At 43.3% G+C, this 19,304-nt stretch overlaps 1 protein-coding gene across 1 annotated transcript; it reads right to left on the bottom strand.

The window, feature by feature from the left end:
* Window positions 1-1,609: 1,609 nt before the first annotated feature.
* RPP30 (ribonuclease P/MRP subunit p30) lies at window positions 1,610-18,699 on the bottom strand. Its single transcript, XM_021539461.2, has 11 exons — window positions 18,577-18,699; window positions 17,015-17,070; window positions 16,643-16,699; window positions 15,925-15,999; window positions 15,331-15,402; window positions 10,651-10,740; window positions 8,515-8,631; window positions 5,051-5,080; window positions 4,600-4,637; window positions 3,419-3,498; window positions 1,610-2,065 (listed from the first exon to the last, which is right to left on the bottom strand). Exons 1-11 carry the CDS (start codon window positions 18,656-18,658, stop codon window positions 1,956-1,958), a joined length of 807 nt encoding a protein of 268 aa, XP_021395136.2. The 5' UTR covers window positions 18,659-18,699; the 3' UTR covers window positions 1,610-1,955.
* Between the last annotated feature and the right edge of the window lie 605 nt (window positions 18,700-19,304).

Raw genomic sequence — 19,304 nt, 5'->3', positions numbered from 1 at the left:
CGGAGCAAGCCAAAGAACCACCTATTCTGTCTGCAGGCAGCTCTCCTAGACTGAGGCCAATAGCTTCCGACAGATGAGACTCTCCTCACACAAGTGCACCTTGCCAGCCACAGGTCTGATCTGTGCACACATCCTCCTCCACAGAAATTACAGCTCGCCTCCACTGGCTGCTCTTCCCTGCAAGCCACGACTTCCCTGCTTGTTTCTGCCCAATTGCCTGGACAGTGGCAGCAAGCCTGTCAGGAAACAGAATGACATCAGTGCTGGCTAACTCAGACTGTTCAATCATTCAGGCACCCCAGTGGCCAGTGTGCTTCAGGAAACTGGGGGAGAAGAAACCTTTCAATCAGCTCCTAAAGCACTGTATCTAATAAAGGGCAAAGATGAAGAGTTAAATTTTTTAAAGCCAAACAAGTAACAAGAAGGATCTCAAGCATTCAAAGCTTCCTTCCGTAAGTTAGTTACCAAAGAACTTTTGCCAAGCTCAAGGTAGGTTATTCTCTGGCCAAGGCAGGATTAACATGCCATTCAGAAAACTGCACCAAACACTTTGTGCTTCTTCTCTGGTTAGAGCATTTTAGAGGCAAGTCCATAAATTGCAAACTACTTTATGCATATATATATATATATATATATATGTATATACACACACATGTATAAAAAATTCCCAATACCTATAATAAAATGGACTCAAGTCACAAAGTTAACCAGTAGCAACATACAGGAAACATATTTCATATTTGTTGAATGAAGGAAAAGCTGTTGTGACTTATACCAGAATTATATGGAACTGTTAAATCTATGAGAACTTCATGTATTCTGCTCAGTCCAGTTAACAAGAGCTAGAAATGACCCACTGCCAGATTTCTGCAATATATTTTACATGTTATAACGTCCACTTTTCAACTTGCTGTTAGGCACCAGTAAAGAACAATCACAGTAAAAACGGCTCAACAGTATCGCAGTACAGTAGCTTATGTAATTTTCCACTCATTTAATGAAAAAAAAAAAAAAAATTCAGGCAACACTAGGAAGAGCTCTGAAAATGCTCTGCTGGTTATATCTGTTTGACTGGTTATTTGGCAGCCAGATTAGGTTTACTGAGCCATTAAAAGGAAGGAAAACAGAAAAGCAAGAGACAGCAAAATGACCATGTGCACAGATAACAATTCCAGAGCAGGAAGTAAAGAAGGAAATGGTCCAGTAAAGATGTGTGAGGTGACCTAGGTGAGACAGCTCCAACACTGCAAACTCCCCTGCTGAGCACACATTCAGTGTAACCCCGGGCTCTTCCTGCCCGCCTCTGGCAAACATCTAATGGTACTGTTTGATTCTAAGTGCTGAGGACACAGATGGCCTTTGGGATATGCATCTGACAAATCAGGTCAGTTACTCCTACTGTAACCCAAATCCAAGATACCTCCTGACAAATCCTGAGATCTTCATTATACCCATTGATCACAAAACTGAATAGGAAGGAATTTTTAAAAAAACTCTATTATTTTTCTTCTTCACAGGCCACTTGAAGGTAAACTTTATCTACTGGCTTGCAGTTGTACAGAGATGTGTTTTAAACTTGAGAAACCAGAAGAGCTAGACTATGAAGGCATGTGTTCTTAGACATATTTTTAATAAAAAAGGAATGCACATGTACAAATGAAAATTTCCGTGTTAGAAATGTTCTGTTGAGTTTTCATTAACTCTAGGATACCTAAGGTAGGGTGAAGAGTCAGTGTCCTGCCCTTGGCCAGAAGTCCAGCATGACCTATCAGATGTGGTGAATACTATTCAACAGTCTCATCCACACAGTTTTCCTCACTTGAATGCTGGGAGAATAATTAATCTGCAGGCTGAGCAAGGTAGTAAGGGAAAAATTAGGTTGGCTGGAGGTTGGAGGAAGACTCAACCCTGGATAAAGAAGAGATGAAGCCTTCTGTTGACAACTTGTTCAGTCCTCAAGCTTGAGTCTTAGCTTTTTTGCAGGCTGGCACTGCTGTTTCTTCCTCCTCAACCTTGCGAGGCTTCTTCACCGTGTACACAACACCACAGGCACTCTTTCGAGTTTCTGGAATACACAAGCAGAAGCTGCAGTACCAGTACTCAAATACTGAAATAAAATGCATTTAAGGCATATTCAGTTCAGTTGTCCATGCCCCAAACCACAGCTGGGCATGTTGAGCAACCAGCCAGTCAGCACACACAGCAGGGAAGCAAGCTGCAAGGGCAGGAGCTTAGGATGCACTGCATTACAGAGTGGAGAAACTACCGGAGGAAATAAAATAGTGGGTGTAGAATTATAGCAAACCAAGGAAAACCAAGGTCTGCAGGGCCTGAGGAGCTGCAGAGACACAAAACCATAGGAAAACAGGCTTAGTCAGTTCAATAATCACAGGACACATTCTTGAAGCACTGTCAAAAGTATTTCTAGCCAAACATACTGTTCCTAAAAAAATACTAAAAAATGCATTCACATACCCCAGGATTCTTAGACTATGTGGGCACAACTGTATTGGCAGGGGATCCCCTACATACCAAGGAAGTATTTTATGGTATTCAAGAATTTTATTTACCAAACTCTCAACATTATAATGAAATACTGGTCAAATAGCCTAGTGAGCCCAATCCAATTTTGTAATTACTGGTGGGAAGCTTCTCTGCAAAATTTGAGTTAGAAGAGATTCCCTACTGCTACTCTATTAGCAGAGAGGTTCTGCAGGAATCTTGACAAAATATATTGACTTACTCTGGGTTAGTATCCCCTCTGGGACAAGGGAAATGATACTTGCTATTTAATTTCACAGATAAGATAAATGACAGGCTTGAGAAATCCTACATAAATTTGATAAACTCTGTATCACTATGTAGATGAGCAGCAGGCTGGAGGAGAACCTGTTGATTTTACCATGAGTTTGAAATGATCCACATTGAAGAGCGAGTCAGAAATAATCCATGTATTAATGCATCAGAAAGGGACATGACTAAGGTTGCTTGTGCACACATGCAGAAAGCAAAAGGCAAGTGCATAGTATGCAAAAACACATGCATACCCATTTTTTTTATGTCAATTACTTCATTCTTGTCAGTGTCACCAAGATCAGCACTCAAACCTTTCTGAAAAGGGATAGTTTAACTATGAAGAACAGCAGCAGGTCCCTATTTTGGTTCCACCATTTATGACTCATTAATGTGGTTGCACGAGTCCTCCAGCACAGACAGCACCATCAGTTCAGCCACTGATTTGCCAGCATGGCAACAAAGGATAATAAAACAGCCTTGCCACACAAGCTCCTCTTCATGCATTGGACAAAGAAGTAAAACCCTGATCTGACTTGCTCTGTAAGGTCTCAGAGAATATGCATCAACAAGAACTTAGTTTAACAAATGCACATGTTACCCAGAGGAGCTTACAAGTGCTCACCTCCATGTAGCATGGTGGCTCTGCAGTTGGTGGACACAGCTGCCTTTGCTTCGCCTTCTGACAGGCCAAACAGCAAACCTCTGTCACTGCTGCTCAGGATCAAAACACACAGGAAGCAACACACACAACGGGAAAGGCTCTCTGCACGGTAGGTTTGCTTACTCTACAAATAACTGGGAATTAGCAAAGCTGTAACTCAAAGTGACATTTTGCATAAGGTTACCCAGAAGCAGAGAAATGAGGCACCCAATTCTCCTGGCTGCAGTTCCCCAGCAGCCCTCCTGGAAAGCTTCTGGCAATGTTGCTTCTTTCCAGATAAGAAGCTGTACTTTTGAAAATAAAAGTCTGTCAACACAGAAACATTTTAGATATGCATAATTCAGAAAAGAAATCACCCCACAGAAAATTTCAGTTTTGGGAACAGGGCACTGTCTGACAGAAAAGCATTATGCTGAAGTTTCCAGCTACCTTTAGCAGGGATGACACCACCTTAGCTATGTTAATTTGGGTTGATCCTGACTGCTCATTTTAAGAGGGAAGAAAACGTTGTGCATAAAATCCTTCCAGGCCACACAGCCTCCCACATGGCTCTCACGCCTCAGAACGCTCCTTTCCCTTCCAGGGACAGGTGAAATATGTGCTTCTGGGGTGGGGAAAGTAATATAATTGCATCTGAACTCCCAAAAGGAGGGAAGAAAAGACACTCTCCCTTTGTTTCTAGAACAACTACTTATTTAACATTACATGTGTAACTAAGGACTGGAAAATCCAGAACAGAAATAGTTACTGCTCAGATTAGAACTTCTAATTTTACATAAAAACAATTTATAGCTTCTGTTACAAAAACTGTGACACTATGGAGATACTAAATAATAATTTCTCATTTGGTTCATAGTGTCCTTAGATTTTTATCGGTTTTATTAATTTCTCCATTTACACCCACACAACATTAATGTACCTGAACACACACATTATTAGTTACAATGACTTCTCATACCAGCCCATGACCAAGATCTGTTACTCCTTCCACACACACTCAGAGCCCTGATTCATTGTATAGGTCACCAACAAGTACCACTGTACAAAGTTCAAGGACTATAGAGGATGAAAAGAGTTTCATAAGCACTTTAAACTTTCCAATGTTACTACTAACTGCTGCCTTTGACTTTGGGAAAGGATACAGATTAGCCACATCGTAAGGACCTCGGAGCTCTAGAGGCTAAAACAAAACAAAGAAGTTTGGATATGTGAATGTCTTTGCTGTCAAGCTGACAGTATAAACAGGCAGGGCAAGGCTATCAGATAGGCAAGATTAAATGCTATATAATAGCAAGGTACTGAAGATAATAGTAAATCAAACAAATACCACTATTTTGGCAAACAGTCTCCATCTGGGAGAAAACTGTCACAGAAAATACCACAGCAGCAGCAAAAAATCCCCCCAAAACCAACAAAACAAAAAACAACCAACTAAAAAAAGTCCCAAAACCCACAATACAATTCTTTGGTAAGAGCAACCATATTTAAGCTTAAATTTTTTATATGTTTAATGTGTAATTAAAGATGCATTTTCAACCACAGATAAATATTCAAATTGTTCTGACTTTAAAAAAAAAAAAATCTGGGACTTACTCTTTCAGCTGCACTAGATATAACTATGTTCTGGAAAACAAAAGAGAACAGTCATCTGTCAGACAGCATCAATAAACGAAAAAAAACCAGCAAGATGCAAAAAGTTCTTGAGCATTAGCTAAGTTCAGGCTCAGAGCCAAATTAAACATCAGAGTATCTGATGCCCTCAGATGAACTCAGTCAGGCTGGGAATCTTAATTTGGGGACATGATAAACTTAGTTACTGCCCTGTCCCCTACACAGACAGGGCACAAGCACAAGCCCTCCCTTGCAATTACAAACATCTCACAGCCAGATAGGAGATTAGTAAGCACATCACATTTTAGAGGGATAGGCTAAGCAGTATAAGTGTCCAGAGTGATGGCATTAAGCAGTAACCTATCAACCTGTATCTCTCATAGTGGACTTCAAAGTGCCCTTAAGGGTAAAGAAAAAATGCAGAGCTGCAGGCACTGTGTTAAGAAGTGTCCCCTTTATTTACACCAGCTGAAAAAGGAGCCACATAAACAACAACTCACCCTAAGCTGTAACAGAAATGGATTCAGGAATCCAAGATCCCAAGCAGCTTACAGAAGGCAACTGTGCCTTCAGACAGTTTGGTGCTCCCAGATTTTCAGCCTATACTGCTGCAGTACCACTCAATGCTAAGCACTCAGGTTAGCCTTGACCATACCCATACTGGTTCAGGAAATGTATCTACACTTAGGCAGTGGCTGTCACTTTGTACCACACACTCATTTCCCTCAACACTGACACCCCTATGAAAATCACTCCCTTCTCTCCCAAAAGGTTTCTGCAGAACAGGTATGTGACTACACTGGGGCTGGCAGATCCCACAGCTCAGCTCCCAGAGCTCTCTGATGCTAAGCTGCAAGGATGCTCACCTAGGGGGAGCCTGTTTAGCTCAGGTGGTAACTGCAGCAGCAAAATCTCCTTGCACCTTTTATTATACTGAATAAAAGGCCTTGGGAATTCCTGCTTGAGTGGGTGAGAATTAGAATTGTGCTGAGGCAGAGACAGACTTTCCCTCGATGACATCAGTACCACCAACACATCACACCATCTCTGGTTTCAGGGTGGGGCTTTAGATCCCTTCCCCACACTGCTCTGCTTCCCCTACCACCTCCTCAGCACAAAAAGCTGGGCAGGCACTGGAAGAAAATGTCGTGTCCAGCTAGATCTCAACAGCTGAAAGACCTTTGTAAAACTGACTGCATGTTCACACTGTGCCCAAGGTTTCCTCATGTGCTGAGGAGAAGAGGATGGCACAGATGACTCTGCCTCACCATTAGGAAAGCCAGAAGCAGAAGCAATATGCACATCAAAGTGACTGAGCAGCACACATCCTGATGGAGCCTAGGACATTTTTTTTTCTGAATAGTTCACCTTTAAAACAACTACACTATGAATCCCAAAGGTGCATTTGAGCCTAAGTGGTGCTGACTGCAAGAGTTTGCTGGGAAAATTCAAGTCTCCTGCCCCAAACTGTAGCAACTAATGCCTGTCACCCAAGCCCAGAGAAGCTCCCAGAGCAGCTGTATGAGACATCTCAAGCCAGCACAGGATTGTGGATCACTGCTGTGCATTGGAGATACGCTCTGCCTGGCTTTCACCACGGCAGGGGTAAGATGGAGGAAGAAGACAAGAGCAGATAAGCTGGCAATTGAAGGAGCAGTAGGCAAAGGCAAATCCAAGGCAAGAGCTGAAGGGAAATCTAAAAGGCAAAACACTATCTCCCCAGGTAAAGGAGACAGCAGCTGTTCAGTACACTGCTCCAGGCAGCCTCCAACTCAGTTACCAAAACACAGGCAGTGAGGGACTGTGGCTATAAACACCTTCTGTGGGCAAGGCAGAGGAGTTTCTCCTTCATTCCCTGCACATTTTAATGTTTCATAGACACTGCTCAATGCCAGCTCTGAGAACACAAGTAAATTTCTGAAGGTTTCTCTGCCCTGCCATAATAGAGGAGGAATAAAAGGATCCAAAAGCTACTACAGGTTCAGCAACTACATGTTACAGAACATGAGTGTTGCATGCCAGGGGCCAAAAGAAGCAGCCTATGGACCAGCCATCCCATGGTTCATTTAAACAAGGGCCTCTACCTCACTGACAGAGGCAAACTCTCAGTATGGGCCAATAAGATCTCTGTTGGTCCACAATTTACTGAGTCTGGAGGCAAAGAACAAAGACAAGCTAGCAGTCCTCTTCCAGTGCCCAACAACAGCTTGTCACATGCAGCTCCAGCTGATTTACCTTCCAGTCACAGAGGAAACCCTAGGCTGACAGATGCAGAATGAAAGGGCACCGTGCACAGACTGAGTGCCTGAACATCTCGCTTGCCCTATCCATGACATCAACTCAGCTGGAACTCTCCAGTTCATCAACAACCACGTGAGAAGCACATCCTGAACTGCACAGAGGAACGAGGAGCAGTATCAAAAAGGGAATTCCAAGGAAAGTGGTCTGGTGTGCACAGAAGTCATGTCCAAGTCAGTACTTCATGTCATTAAGTGCCAGAGCAGGGCTTCTCAGGAGAGGCTGTGCAAACACTTACCTCTTCTGTAGCACCAAGGCAATGAATCTGTTTGGGCCACCCTGCTGTTCTATAAAAGCTGCCATGCTTGAGGAGAACTGAGGTAATGATGGATCTACTTTTAATTTATCCTCCAAGCTCCACATCCCACTTCACATTTTCCAAATCCAGCTTCTATGGACTAGCTACATGCAGCAGAGGCCATTTACAATACAGTAGGGGGAACTACAATTTCTGTTAAATTTGATATGACCCCCTATTAAAAAGCATGGCCTGAGAGGACACAGCATAACAGACAGCTTAATGTGGTAGCCTGGGAGGAGGTAAGTTATGAAAGCAATGGGTTACAGGCATCTCAAAGTTACTTCTTCCTTGGGTTTCAGTATCATGGAAGAATGCAGTTCATCTGACTGAAGCAAAGCCTTGGCTGACAGCCACCTCACTGTTTGGTCTATTTTGGACACAGAGGATTTACTTGTTAACAAAACAAGGTTTCTACTTTTTTTCTTATTGTTTTCTAGCCCCCATATTCAAAGTAGACAGTCAAAGAGCTTTTGGTCGATGAGAAATATGAAATGAAGGATTTTAAAGAAATACAAGAATTCCAGTTCTAGTGCAAACCTTAGATGTCTGGCACTTTAATCTCCCTCCATCCATTCCCACCTTTGTTTTGGGAATTGCATACCATAACAACACATGGGTTGTTCTGGAAAAAGAATCTAACAGCTTGACAGCTTAAGAAGAAAGCATGCAGTGGAGCAGGACTGGAAGTATCTGGAGCTACAATGATTGTGTCCTTGTGTTAGTAGGCCAAGATTTAGTTACAGCTTCAGATGTCCCAGCATCAAACTCATTTAAAATGGCTCAGTCTGTACAACTCCAGAAAAATTTGAACTGATTTAATTACCTTGTTTTCATTTTGAGAGCTTACCTTTCCTTTGCAGATCTGCATCAGGCTGATGGCATTTGAAATTGTGTATCTTCTCATAGTAGAGTCTTTGATGGCAGGCGTGTAAAGAAGTTCAAAGTAAATGCCTCGATCTATTGCCTTCACATGAAAGACAGTGATCAAAAATCAAAAGGAGGGGAGCCTAACGATCTAACAACTGCTGTCTGTTACTGATGCAGCTTATTCTCAGTTTAACTGTGTCAAATATAAAAAAATAAGGCAGAATTGTTCCAGTAAGAACACATCATAGCATGAAAAGAGAGTGGGGGAAGGCTTCACTGTACACCAGATACATGTGCATAAATCTTGGATGACAGATAAACAAGGTTTAACAAACAAATACCAACCACTTATTTGCTGTAATTTGCTATCACTAATATATACATACTATAACGAGTTGAGGAGACAGATAACCATTGCTGGTTATCTGCTGTCTTTGAAACTTTGAGGACCTGATTCCCCTATTCCCACACCCTGCTGTAAGAAAGTTCACCACTTCCCTCAGCAGCCATGTATTGCAGATGAAGAATTCCTCCTTGCACAAAAGCAGCAATGAGGACCCTTCTTCTCCTGTCTCACAGCATACTCTGGTGCTTGTGACAATGTTAAATAACAGTGAATCACAGAAGAGGTTTCAAAGACACCTCACCAAAAGCCTAGTATTCTTGTTTTTGCAAACACAGAAAGGTTAAGCAACTTGCACACAGTGTGCTTTTGATAAAGACACAGTGTAAGCCAGGAGCTCTTTCTTCCATGGCAATCCTGCATTTGCCTGAAATTATACTCTCTATTTACACAAATATTATTAAAATATGCTGCAATGGTAATACTGTAAGAGAGTCCACTGAATACAGTAGCAATTAATCTAGCTCCCACCCATGAACCCATACACCCTCTGTATGCAAGCACAATAGCACAGAACTGACCTGATAGCTGCAAACAAGAGAAGCCTGAATTTATCAAAACCAAACAGGTGATGCCAATACACCAATTTCCAGTCAAGGTGATTTTTAACCTCATCCCTACCACTTCAGCTGCCTGCCAATCTGTCTGACATCATAATAACCAGAACTGACTGCCCCAGGATGCACAGACCAGTCCAACAGACAGAATAATTGATGCTGGGAATGTAGAATATAAGAAGTAGCTTGCAAGGAAAATGTCTCCCAGCACAGAGCTCTAAGAGCCACACAGCTCCTTACCTGGGACAGCTGCTGCAGTTTTAGGCAGCTAGGTACCTTCATACAGTGTTTCATACAAAATTGTTATTCCAAGCGGAATGTTGAAAACCTCAGTTTACCATAAATGCCAATGTATTATTTTTATTCTGTCTCAGAATTAATTATATGAATTTTTATTCTAGGTCAAACTTTATAAGAAAAGGAACTAGGATTGCTAGCCAATTCCAAATTTAAATTTTTGAGAACTAAGTTCTTTATCAGCCAAGAATGGCCATGTGGAACAAACCTTTACATATATTCAGACAAGAAAACAAGTTCCTGTAAGAGTATGTGTAGATTAAACTTTCTGGCAAACTACCAACAGCAGGCAGAACTATATTTGATCCACACTGATAGCCATCTTGGGTCCCACAGCACATATTTAGCAATGCTGATTTTGGTTCATTTACCAAGACATTCTTTTGTCCAACTGTGGATTCAATACAGTTATCTTTCAAGTAACCAACAAAACATCCTTCTTCTAAATGAACACTGCCATTCACATTTCCTGTCTTTTAAATCAAAGGGCTGTTTATCTGTTTTGACACAGCTGTACCATTTCTGGTTTGGGAAGCATATTTGTCAGCAATCACACTGTATCTCCCTGCTTAGCAGCACAGTGGCCTTAAGGCTCAGTTTCCATTCCTTGGGAACACCACTTCTGCCTTCTTAAGTGTGGGACAGGAGAAGAAAAAGAAAGAACATGCATCACTGTGTATTAAGTGCTGCAGTGGAGGCCCTGAAGTGAAGGACATTTGAAACAAAACTATACATTATGCAAGAAAATAAAAGAACCACTTGGATAGGAATGGTGGGTGGAAAGCAGTAGGGAATTTGATTCAAATTTTGTATTAAATGTCAGTCTAACAGCAAGAATACAATTTAGATGTAAATTTACCATATTCACAGGGGGCCTTCGGAAGTAGAATGGCAACTTTTCTGTTACATTTATACAGACCAGATCCACATCTAGTGTTGTGCAAGCAATCTACAGCAAAGAAATAGGAACAGATTATTAGATATGCCAAAAAATGCATAACCAACTTGAGGTACACTAATATTTCCCTTAATTTCTTAATGCAACAAATGCCTCTCCATGGTGAGATCAGTTTTTAAATTAAGAGGCACTATGCCTTGCAGGTATGCCAATACAACAGCAGCATTTGAGACTTAAAATCTAAGTCTTCCTTTTCTTACAGAACTAATTTTCCAATAAAATAATGGTCAACCCCAAAGCACTACTTCTTTGTTTTTATCTGACAGAGGACATGCAGACACAATGCTGGCTTTTGACAAAAGAACTCACAGATAATAAAGAGCAACCTCAGTTTAGAAAGGGAAGAGCCCAGGATCTGCCCCACACCCCATCATGGTCTGCTTCCACTGCAGCACCTGTTAGGTTTCAGGATTAATTACTTTTACCAGAAGCAATAGAGAAAAGAAAGAAAAAAAGCAGAATGTGACTATTGGTGCTGCATGCCGTATACTGGAGACCAATCCTCAGAGCCTCCCTTTCCTGGCTGAGTACAGCTCCTCCTGACAGCCACACCTCTGGCAGAGTCTGGAGACAGCACTGAAGGCTACAGTTTAAGAATTTAGCTTTGAATTCACAACACAATTTACAGGTTCTATTAAGAGATGGAGGAAGTGAACAAGGGGCAGAGGCTCTTCACACTGAGGTACAGGGAAAATTAAGGGGACCTAAAAGGGAATCTTTGATTTACATTAATCTCATGCACCCAAGGTAGGAATTATATATGCCTTCTCTCCAAGGATGATTACACAGGGCCAGATTAACATCTGTAAGCAGAGCTGTAGCAAAGAAGGTAAGATAGGATGAAGAAGTTGAAAAGGATTTTTTTTTTTGTGTGTGTGTAGGGGAACTCTCTGCACTCAGAAACCTGGCAGCAACACCTCCAAATACACCTGGGCCAGGTGCCAACCATTCATCCCTCCTCCCACCAGCACAGAAGCAGTGGTGGCTGTGAGGAGCCCCAGGGGCAAGGGCTGCTCTAACACAAGGCACACACTGCCTGGCAAACTGGTCTTTTACCAGTTTGTTCACATGGAATTTGGATGGAGGTGAGAACAGAGGTCCAGCTTTAGCAATGTTTCTTAGCTGTTGACAGCACTCTCTCCTAGACAAGACAGCCACAGTACACATGCAGGCAAACCACAAGGCTTTTGAAGTTGTCTCTGCCAGGACATTCAGACTAAACTTTTTTTTCATGCCCTACCTTTATCCCCCATTAGGCAGGACATGGGCTGCCTGTGGAATCTATGGCATAGAATTAGACCTGCAAGAGGAAGTTCAGCCCTACTACAGTCAGCTTCTCTCCTTTTCTTACATGAGGTACAAACTAATACATAGACGTGATGTATGGGAACATGCACAGAACAAATAGCTCAGAATCATGCCCTAGGAAATGTCAGTGAGGTCATAAAAAACTCAGGAAGAGATTATGCCAAAAATTAAGGAAAGCAAGAATAGACATCAGACACATGCAAGTTGCCCTATGAGATGAGAAATCAAGCCTTTCTAATCAGTTCCAGAAACACTGGAAAACTCTTTACCATTTTGCAAATTAAGCACAGTGGGACAAGGGGTGACTCAAAAGCCAGGATATCTACAGGATTCCAGTGACATGAACATTTCAGAAAATACCACCAAGGAAAAACAAACTGTGAATCATATTCCTCATATATACACTGTATGAAAAACTGGAGAGCATATTTCTCCAAGAACTCTTAATGTTCAGCCTAGCTTTTGGCTCCCAGACAAATCAAATATGCATCAAGCTAAGGTTACCCTGCCTGCTGAAAAGATCTGAAGTGCAACAACTACATACAGAAAATTACATGCAGCAAAGTGGCACAGCCCAGCAGCTGACTGGCAGCACTGTGGGCAAGAGCCCCATCTGCTGGGAAAACTCCAACCAGCCATGAATAAGTACATCTGCCACTGTCTGGATGCTCTGAAGCAAGATTGGCAAACATTTTAGGAAATAAACATTGAAATTTGACTTTTCACTACATCTTCAGAGGTACACATGTAGGTATTTTTTAGATACTAGTGATGTGCTAAGCGCTTGTGAACAGCAGACAGAACTAACTAATATCATTAAAACAATCAGCAATCTTAGAAAGCAAAATTTTTGAAAAGCAGCAGGTACAGACCCTATTACCTGGTGGTGGCCATTCCTGGTGCAGGCCAAAACAATCTTTTTGGGAGACTTAAACAAGAAGTCCATTCAACAATTGGCAAACATGGCTTCCTCATCCCCTTAAGGATATATATTATTCAAAGCATTTGAGCACATCTTTCAGTACACATCACTACCACACTCAGTCACAAAAGCTTCCCTGGCTTGTGACAAAAGGGCACAGATTTATTTCAAGCCATGCTAAAATTGGAGCACATCTCCAATGGTCATGTAATTTTTTCACAAAAATATGAAAAATCTTGTTCAATGGAGAAAACACAAGTGCCAAATTGCTGGCAAGAAAGATGATACTCTTGAGGTAATGCTGAACTACCAAAAGCCAACAGGAAGTTAATTTGTCATGCAAGACCCACTCTCGAAGGCTTTATTCTTAATAATGAAATATCCATGAGTTTTAAGAGCCAAAGTGTACGTGCTGAAACCCCCTCTGTAAAGTTCCTTTCACCTGTGTGATACTTCTGTGAAACTGAATCAGCTCTCCACAGCAAAACACTGTAAAATCTCTAAACAAAAGGCAGCCATACAAACCTGCCCTGAATGTGAAGGATGAAGTCTTTCACCTCACGCAGTTTAAAAGAAACACACCTGGGTTCCATTCCCAGCTCAAAGTGCTGCCAGCATGGAAGCAATGAAGATAATCTCACTGCCAATCCTGCTTCTTTCCTCACACCCTGTCCATCACCTGCCAGAGTGTCAGCTTAACCAGGCACTGTCTGCACTGGCCTGCTGGAGCGTAGCCACCCACCCTGAGCTGGCACAACTCTCCACGTGGCTGCCTGCTCAATCACTCTGGGAAAGGGGATCTGCCTGCAAAACAACTTGGCAAAAACTCTGGTTACTGCTCAGCCAAAAGCAGGCTCCTCAAAGCAAGCTGCCAAGCAAGCAAACAGCCCCAGCAGCAAAGCAGACAGAGACCTGCAGAAAGGAGTGGCTGTTAATGCCAGTTTAAATGCCACCACAGCTGGATGTGCAACTGCAGCAGGAGGCATGGTATGGCTGATAATAAACAATAATAACCCTTAAGTGAGAGAATACTCCTTTCCCAAAAAAACAACACAGCACACCCTGGCTCATCACCTAGTTTCAGGTGCTTATTTGAGCACATGATAAACTGATTGAGCTCACTTGAGAAGTGAGATTTTATACTATTGCCAGAGATCAAAAGAAAGAGGTGGAGAGTGGAGCAAAAAATATTTTAAACCGTTTGCCTCTGTCACACCTCAAAGAGTCCTAAAATCTTTCAAGGGAAATAAAATTCAGAAATTAGTTTCATTTTGCTGTAACTCATTATAATTAATGCTTGAATTCTGCTGAAAAATTCTTTAAAGTTCATATTCTTTTACAGCTTCTTGTAGTTTACTTGGACAAGACTTTAAATAGAAGGGGAAATAATGTAGAAATACAAAACAGAATAATACAAAGAATAATACAATTTTAATGTGGCAAAACAGGTACTCAGCAGTGTGGCTTTAACTTATTTTAAAAAAACAACCACCAGACTCAGTTTTAAACTGAGAAGCTCCCTTTGAAAGCAAATTCTTCGAATAAACTCACTTTTTTTTTTTTTTTTTTTTTTTTTTTTTTTTTTTTTGCTGTCCCTGTCCCTCCTTCACGCTGCTTTAAACTGCATGCCTGCCAAGGCTAAGAGAGATGGAACACTTCCACCTACTCACCCAATTCAGATGTAATGCTAATACTTAAGAGCTTACAACAGGTCAGACCACAGTTTTGGGTTTTGTAAGAAAAATTCTAACAAAAACATAACTTGCTTCAAGGTGCTCCACACAATCAGAACATTGACATGAACTGTTATCAAGTATTTGAGAACAATTTAAATAAAAATATGAAGGAAATGGAGGTGAACAGCTATCATGCAACCCACAGAACCACATTAGTTCCACTTTAAAATCCTCCCTAGCATTTTTGAGACCAGGAATAATTAGTTCTAACAGAAGGTCACAAATGCATTTTAGGGAAGTTCTCAGGAGTATGAGAAGTTAAAGCTGAAGACATAAGTTTTCTACATTATGATAGTACACATATATTGGAGGGAAAAAAGGATGTTTTCTTTCCTCACTTGAGTACAAGGCACATAACGGCAACCACAATGCAAGGCATACAAGTCCCTTCATCAGGCAGACAAGGTAGATGTTTCAGACTTTAACCTGTCACCTCAGGGTCCTGCAGCCTCCTGCAAATCCTCTCAAACCCTCAGCCTATCAACTGACCAGGCAGCCTGTAATGTTTGATTAACTCCATCGGGTCTTTATAAAATGGGAAATAAAATCAAAAAAAAGCATGTGTTTAAATTAGCACAAGGCACTAAAGGCTACTGATGAGATGATTGTACTTACATGGAACAGTTTCTCAGTTTTTGGAAATACTGCTATGATGTCATACAACCTTATATTTGCAGATGTTGATCTCTATAAAAGGAGCAAATAATTACTACTTTGAATTTTGACAGATGTCAAAGCCATACACAATGATTACAACCAAAACAATGAGAAGAAAAATCCTTTTTCCCTGTCAAGTATGTAAACAAAGCTAATAATCATCCAATTACACAGCAGGTTCTACAATGAAGTAATTCATTCTCAGCTTGAGGCTTGTCCCACCAATTTACTAAGACATACTTTTTGCTTTGATCTTGTCGCATAAAAACATAACCAGACACAAGGGTTGCTCATGGTCTTCTACTTTATGCACAGAAGTCCGGAAACCAAGGAACAGAACTGTTGTTCCATACTGAAAATGATCAACAGAAGCCATATACAGTCTTGTAAGCCTGCATCTCCTCATGATCACATTATTTGTTAAAGATGCAATCTCAGAAATCACTGCTGAGTGCCCTATAAATTCCAGGATGTTATCCCCATAGAATTTCCAAAGTTTCATTCATTCATAAAGAAATAGAAGTTGCAAAATTGACTGCTGAGTATACTTACCAAGAGATTACAGTGGGAAGGATCAGAAACAACAAGTGTTAAGCGGGTCAAGACTTTAATTCTTTTAGATGTTCCCTACAGAAAAAAAGGATAATATAAAAAAAAATTAATAATCCAAAGCAAAAATTTGTGGTAATTTCCACCAGTCTGCTATAAAAAGAAAATGGTGTCTTGATATATCTCTTTGATATTATACCTGTCCTTACAAAGAATGACTTACTGTGTTTCTCTGGAGAAGGATAAATAGAAAAGGAAAGAAAAAAGACAAACAACTATGCAGAAAAATTGAGTATGTTTTACTACTGTTGTGATTCCTCAGGCAGGCCACAACAGCAAGTAAAAGCAGTTCCTGAATTAATGAATGTCAGTGATTCAAAACATATTATTGTACTTTTTTATATCCAAATTTTGCTCCATTGAAACCACAAAGTTATTTCCAAAACTTAAATTTCAAGAACTGTACTGTAATTATTCAATTACTAGCAGATTCAAAATTCACACAAAGAAATTTCTTTAATAATTTCTAAAATAATGAATAGAGCTTACCCTGATGTGAGCTAACTATTCTTCCTATGCTTGGAGGTTTAACCATGAAACAATGGACAAATTTTTCTTTTTTGATTAACACCTCATACGCAAAATCACATATACAAACACACAAAGGTAAAAAAGGGTAATTCAGAATAACAGTATATATAGAGAATGCAACTAGACATACTTGTACAATAGGTAAAGATGGAAACAACTCTGAAGGGGATACTGGCTTGATGATTTCCTTGAAAGAGAAGAAAATAAAGTTATTAAAACTGTTATGGGTTAGGTTTACATGTAAACAAAAACTGTGTTCCAATCTTAAGAAATTCACCACACTAAGAAAACTATTTTTGTGGGACAGTACATGAAGCAGATTAAAAATTAATCCAAAGGCAGTTTTACTGCAATATAAAATGGGAGTTTTGTTACAAATACAGAGATTTGTACTTGTGTCTAGATGTGCATTCTGTAGCTAAAGCTATCTGGAAACATGCAGTAACGAAGCAGGTTTACTAAGGAAAAGACAGTAAGACCAAATAACCCCAAGAAAAATTACCTGTTTCTTTTCTTTAAAGTCGATGACATGATTAAGTGCAACTGCAGAATACCCCACTGAAAAACACATAGTAAGAATATTTTGTCAAGTAAACAAAAAGACAATAAATCCAATGAGAAAACCGTAAAATAGTCATTACTTAAATGTCTTAAGGTTAATAACCATGTGCATGTTTAGATTTCACAGTATTTTTTAAAAAGACTGGTTCACCCAAAAAAATACTTTAAAACAGAAAAAAAAAATCTATTTGGTTTTTAGCCTAGTCCAGGCCTTTCTACTCTTACTCAATCGCAGAGCTTTATGAACACAAATACATGGGCTTGGTGTCCCCAAAGGTCTAGCTTAGTTTGGCCCTGTTTATGACTTTCTCTATGGAAAACTGCTAAGTATACTCAGCACAGCTGTTAAAACTGCAGACAACGCAGAGCCGGCAGAGATACAGCTGTCGGAGAAGGCAAAGCGAGCAATTCAAAACGATGCCGACTACACGGAGGAGAAGGTACCGCTCAAAGGGCTCTGAGGAAGAGACGCCAGGGGCGTTTAAACCAGCCGCCCAAACCCCGCACAGGCAGCACGTGGCTGACAACAGCTCTGCAGGGAAAGAGCCGAGCCCTAGAAACTGCAGGCGGAAACACTGGTCCACGTTGGGGAAAAAACAGCTGTTACGCTGGGATACACAGGGAGAGGCAGAGCTGCAAGGCGCATCAGGAGCTTCCCCAGCGACCCCGGCCCAGGCAAACCCCGACCCGGGCAGACCCAGCCCCGGGCAGTCCCAGCCCCGGGCAGACCAGATCCCCGGGCAGACCCGGCCCGGGCAGACCCGGCCCCGGGCAGACCCGGCCCGGGCAGACCCGGCCCGGGCAGACCAGATCCCCGGGCAGACCCGACCCCGGGCAGACCAGATCCCCGGGCAGACCAGATCCCCGGGCAGACCAGATCCCCGGGCAGACCCGGCCCCGGGCAGACCAGATCCCCGGGCAGACCAGATCCCCGGGCAGACCAGATCCCCGGGCAGACCCGGCCCCGGGCAGACCCGGCCCCGGGCAGACCCGGCCCCGGGCAGACCCCGACCCGGGCAGACCCGGCCCCGGGCAGACCCCGACCCGGGCAGACCCCGACCCGGGCAGACCAGATCCCCGGGCAGACCCCGACCCGGGCAGACCCCGACCCGGGCAGACCCTGTCTCGGGCAGACCCCGACCCGGGCAGACCAGATCCCCGGGCAGACCCCGACCCGGGCAGACCCGGCCCCGGGCAGACCCCGGCCCCGGGCAGACCCGGCCCCGGGCAGACCCGGCCCGGGCAGACCCGACCCGGGCAGACCCGGCCCGGGCACTGCGCTGGCAGAGCCGCGGGCGGAGCGCACGGAGCGCAGCGGCGCCGGGGCGGGTGGCGATGCCGGCCTGCCCGGAGGGAAGGGAAGGCTCATCCCGGGGATCTGTGCCCACCCAGCCCGCAGGCTCCGGCTGCGCCTGCCGAGCCGGGGAAGCCGCCGCCGCTCGCGTCCCGCCGCCTCTGGCCGGGGCCGGCCCGCGCTCCCAGCCCAGCCCCACCGGGACTCACGGTGCGCCGCGGCCTCCAGCAGGCTCTGCAGGCACTTCTTGTCCGCTCCCTGCGGCAGGTTCAGGTCGGCGAAGCCGGCCATGCTGGCGGGCGGCGGGCGGGCCCAGCCCGGCGCGGAGCGGCGCACGGCGGCCCCGCCCCTGCCGCCCGCCCGCGGCAGCCTGGGCCCTGTAGTCCCGCTGTGCCGCGCCCCACACAGCCCTGCTGCCTCGCCACGGGACTGCGGTGGGTGGGAAAGGCTGTGGGGTGGTGCCTTAGGCCCTGGAGATCTCCCGTGGTTCGTTCCCAGCAGCGCAGCCGGGCTGTGAGAGACATCACGGCTCTGCATCCCCCGGGCCCGCCGCTCTCCGCCGCCGGCCGAGGCCCGGCGCCCCTGAGGCGCCGGGTGCCCGCCAGGTGGAGCGGTAACCCTGCTCCAGTGCCGGGTTTATCCCCTGTGAAACTGCTTCAGCTCTGTCTGAGCGTTGCCAATAAAAATCATAGCCAATCTTTTCTATGTATAGTTTCATAGCTATTCTCTTTCCTACAAAGCCCCGAGCTGCCATGTCAAAATACCCCTGACGCCGAAGAGGACAGATGAATTCTCACAGACCGATGAATCAGATAAAAGTTCACTGTGTAGCACTGCCACAAAAAGTACTAATATTGTTCTAATGCTGGCAAATGGCACAGAATATGTAAAATACAAATAGAAATTCTCAGTAGGCGGTTTTTGGTGACTTAGAGCA

Source organism: Lonchura striata, chromosome 7 (assembly GCF_046129695.1).
Source record: "Lonchura striata isolate bLonStr1 chromosome 7, bLonStr1.mat, whole genome shotgun sequence".
Taxonomy (NCBI): Eukaryota; Metazoa; Chordata; class Aves; order Passeriformes; family Estrildidae; genus Lonchura; species Lonchura striata.
This window is presented reverse-complemented; position numbering and strand designations above follow the sequence as displayed.